Source organism: Cynara cardunculus (genome assembly GCF_001531365.2).
Source record: "Cynara cardunculus var. scolymus isolate 2C chromosome LG 16, CcrdV1, whole genome shotgun sequence".
Lineage (NCBI taxonomy): Eukaryota > Viridiplantae > Streptophyta > Magnoliopsida > Asterales > Asteraceae > Cynara > Cynara cardunculus.
This window is the reverse complement of record NC_037543.1, coordinates 4,622,317-4,627,167: the sequence shown is the minus strand read 5'-3', so window position 1 is coordinate 4,627,167 and position 4,851 is coordinate 4,622,317. Positions and strand designations below refer to the sequence as shown.

The window sequence follows — 4,851 nt, the reverse complement described above, 5'->3', positions numbered from 1 at the left end:
TAGTTAATTTAATACTAATATCACTTTTTTTTTTAAATTTATAATATATTCAAATTTATATTTTACTTAAAAATAAAAACATTTTATTTTTTCTCAAAATCACATAGCATCATAATATTGATAGACCCAAAATATAAAACGAAAGATTAAAATCAAGATGTATTTCACTGCATTGTGCGAGTACCCTTCTAGTGTATGTGTGTGTGTGTGTATATATATATATATATAATATATATATATATATATATATATGACGTAGGTCGGGTAGGTATCATAGTGGTACTACAGTTGGTATCACAATGGTACCACAATTGGTACCATAGTGATCTCGAAGTTTACTTGGTGTTTTCGATATCACATTGTATGTATTTTGGATATCATATTGTATGTATTTTGGGTATCACATTGTGTTAGCCGAAATAAGGTTTACCGGAAGCGGAAGCAGGAGAGAGAGACATATGAGAGAGAAAAAAAAATTAAATACCCAAAATGTCTTTTAATTAAAAATTTAAGTAAAATTATCAGATTTATGATTAAGATTAGATGTGATACTTATCGTAACTATTTCTCCTTCAATTTTAAAATGCGAAGTTCGAGACGAATATATGAAGTTATATAATACATAACGTGAATTCATATTTAGCACACGATTTTTTATCATTTTCTGTATGCAACAAGTTAATCAATACAAGAAGCAAACCAAAATTTTGGTATCGGAAACACCCTTCATGACTTCGCCGCCGGTGAAACTTATTTCGGAATGCTACATCAAACCACCKGACGACAGTCTCTCCGTCGATGCCAACCAACCCATCCACTTCACACCCTTTGAGCTCCCCTTCCTTAACGCCAACTACAGCCAAAAGGGTCTCCTTTTTGCAAAACCACCACCGGAAAATCAAGATTTTTCCGTAACCACTTATTTGGATGAACTCCGGCKATCTCTCTCCGCCACCCTCACTCAATTTTACCCTCTCGCAGCCCGTTTAGCTACTCGAAAAGAGAAAAACCCACCTTCCTATGTCATCTACATAGACCCTGAAAACAGCCCCGGCGTCAAGTTCGTTTATGCGACTGTGGACCTAAATATCTCCGACATCATAATGTCTACCCACGTCCCTTCAGTTGTCCATTCCTTCTTTGACCTTAATAATGTCATYAACCATGATGGTCATACATTACCTTTGTTATCCATTCAGGTGACTGAACTTAACGACGGGATCTTCATCGGCGGCTCTATCAACCACCTTATCGCCGACGGAACATCTTTCTGGCATTTCATGGCTGCTTGGAGTGAAACTTTCAGATCCAAAGACCAAAAACGTTGTTTCAGACGATCGGCCATCCAAGGATACAAACCCATTATAAATCTTCCATTTACGCACCACGATCAATTCATTGAACGATTCGAACATCCACAGTTTAAAGAGAGATTCTTCCGTTTCTCATCAGCCACCGTCTCTAGACTCAAAGAAAAAGCAAACGCAGAATGCAATACCCATAAGATCTCAAGTTTACAGGCGGTGACGGCACTTTTGTGGAGATGCGTAACACGAGCCCGACGCCAATCCAGCGACAGTGAAACCATTTGTAAACTTGTTATTAACAACCGGCGTCGGCTGAACCCACCTCTATCCGACGATTATTTTGGTAACCCGATTCAAACAGTGAGGGGAACAGCAAGGGTGGAGGATCTGATGGCTCACGGTCTGGGGTGGGCGGCCCTCCGGTTACAACAAGCAGTGGCAAACCATGACCATACCGCGGTGGAAAAGTCGGTGGAGTCTTGGCTTAAGAAACCAGTGATATATAAATTGAGTGACTTGTTTCATTCAAACGTTGTACACATTGGGAGCTCGCCAAGGTTTGATATGTTCGGGTGTGAATTTGGGTTGGGGAAAGCAGTGGTGGCCAGAAGCGGTGGCGCAAACAAGGCCGATGGGAAAATGACGATGTATCCCGGTCGGAATGGTGGGGGAAGTATGGAAGTTGAAGCTTGCCTTTTGCCGGAATTTATGGAGGATCTTGAAGATGACGAGGAATTCATGAATGCCCTAAGTGACCATAATTAGTTAATGCAACACCTAGAAATTCTTCCCTTTTTCCAGCTTTGTACGCGTCAAAAAAAAAGAATTTATTTAAGGTATGCGTTTTCTTTGTACTTGATCCGTGTTTAAAAACACCTTATTTTTATGAAAATCCTCGTTTGTGAAGTATATAGGAGTTTACGTATATACATAGATATATATATATATATATATATATAAAGTTATTTTTAGGGAGGTGAGTTCTTTTAAATTCTTGAGAGTAGTAATTTTTCCTTTTAAAAAAAGGGAGGTACCTGCAACCTTCACCTACCCTTGTGTCTCACCCTTTTCTCCATAGGTCTCTCCTCTTCTATGGAGGGTTTTGACTTCCATGTAAAGGAGCGAGTTATGTTCTTATTTAGGAAAAGAGGGTTAGGTCATATTAGGTGGCTTTCTTCAAGTGAAAGAAGGAAAAGGGGAAGGAGTGAACAACCATAGCCGCGCCTGGTGTGAGGAGGGAACCGTAGCCCCAGCTGCGTCTGGGTGGAAGGAAGAAACAGCAGCCATAGCTGCTGTTTGGGAAGCAAAACAGCGGCTGTTTGGAGGGCATACAGCAGCCGAAGCTGCCTGGTTTGAAGAAGGAATATAGCTGCTGTTTGGAAGGAACATAGCTGCTGTTTGGAGGGCAAAACAGCGGCTGTTTGGAAGGCTTTAGGCAGCCGAAGCTGCCTGGTTTGAAGAATGAACAACAACTGTCGTTTGTTCGTTAGCCGACAGAAATAAAGTACCTCATATTTTTCCCTCTGCCTCGGGCTGTCTTGCGATACCTTCTACAGCTTGACCCGCAGCAGTACCTTGACCAACTCCAAGTCCAATAGAAGCAAGCCCTACAGTCAATCCAGCAGCAATAACGGAAGCGGCAGAAGGGACAAGATCAAATGTTAACCAAAGTTTTTGTGTTAACTTTGCAAACCATGTCAACCAATCACAATCCATTCTTCTATTAGGTTTCTATCATGTTCACAATTTAATGCCAAGGGTAATTGAGTAATTTCATTTGCAAGGGTAATTGAGTAATTTCATTTGCTATATAACTCCCATACCATTAAAGGGGAGTTACAAAATCATAAAATCCCTAAAAATATGCATTTATATTATTGATATTTTTGTTTATTTTTTAATCTTGATCTTCTATTTTTGATTGTTTTATGAGTTTTTAATTCGAGGAGGAAACACGGTAGTGAAATCTTCGGTATCGTTCAAGTTATTATAGATAAACGCATTGGAAAAAAAATTGACAACATTGAGAAAATTAAAATGGTTTATGGTGACAATCGGAGTTCGAGTTCGAGAAGTGAATGTCTTGGTAATGAATTAATATTTTATTAGACTCGTTTTAATCGAAATTATGTTCATTATGATATGTTGTGTTTTTTTGTAGTTCATATGTGTTGATAACTTTTTTCTTTAATTATTAATACATATCTAATTCACATGTTCAAATGGAAGTACATGCACGACCCATTTTCATATTTTCATATTACCGACTTTTATGAATCATGAATCATTGTATTCATGTTACTTCTATCATATGAACACAAACAGGGGGATTCATGTTGTTAGGGATGGGGTCCTGGGCCCCCAACAAAATTCAGTCCACATAGCTTTTTTTTCCTATTTACAGTTGTATGTTTATCTGATTGGGCCCCCTATAACTTCAACATGAAGGCCCCTCACTCCCACCAGCCCATGATTCCTTTGTGATTTTCCTTCTTCCGCAGTCCACACTCCACACAGACGCACACGGCACATCGATTCTCTTATTATTTGTACTTGAAATTAACATGATAAACCATTGATTTTTTTTTATCTTGTTATTGCTATTGTTAGAAAAAAATGGAAAGATTTTTTTAAGGGGTTAGATTCGTAAATTTGGGCCCCCTACAATATATTTTTCTGCATCCGCCATTACAAGTGTTATTTTTTTAGTTTGATACCAAATCTTTATATTTGAATAAGTGTTTGCACCCGGTGTTCATAGCGTCGGGGTTATGTGTTCATATATTTTATACGATATGAACAAGGGGTGAACACGATATGAACAAGGGGTGAACAACCACATAATACCAAAAATGCATGTTCACAAGGATCGCTCCTGAATAAAACTCCAATTGACAAATGATCGCTCCTCAATGTGTTTATAATGAAGGAATCATTGTTCACAAGTTGTTTATATTGTGTTCATACCTATTTTTTTATTTCCTTTTGTATAGCAGTTATTCTTATTGTGTTCATAAATGTTCTGCAGTCCAAGTTCATATATATGTCATTTTTTGTTCGTATTTGACACAAAGGTTCATATATATATATATATATATATATATATATACTATCTTATAAAGCATTTGGCTAAAACTCTTAAACTCGTTCATCCCTAAACGATTTCATCCCTATCTGATTTCATCCCTATCTGAATTCGTGTCATTAACTACAGATAAACCCAATCAAATACAGGAAAAACATCTCATTTTAAATATAAAAATCTAAAATATAATTAGTATAATCATTAAATTCTAATAGAATACTTAATTATTATCTTTATAAAATTTATAATTTTAAATCAAAAAAAATTGTTTTATTATTAAACTTAAATTAAATGATATATGTACTATCTTATAAAGCATTTGGCTAAAACTCTTAAAAACTCTTAAACCCGTTCATCCCTAAACGATTTCATTCCTATCCGATTTCATCTCATATTTGAATTCGTGTAACTAACTGCAGATAAACACAATCAAATACAGGATAAACATCTCATTTTAAA

General features: G+C 36.7%; 1 protein-coding gene across 1 annotated transcript; it reads left to right on the top strand.

Moving 5' to 3' along the window:
* Positions 1-728: 728 nt before the first annotated feature.
* On the top strand, positions 729-2,072 carry LOC112529619 (uncharacterized acetyltransferase At3g50280-like). The gene has a single exon (XM_025140947.1). The coding sequence runs from the start codon at positions 729-731 to the stop codon at positions 2,070-2,072; it is 1,344 nt and encodes a 447-aa protein (XP_024996715.1).
* The last annotated feature ends 2,779 nt before the right edge of the window (positions 2,073-4,851 follow it).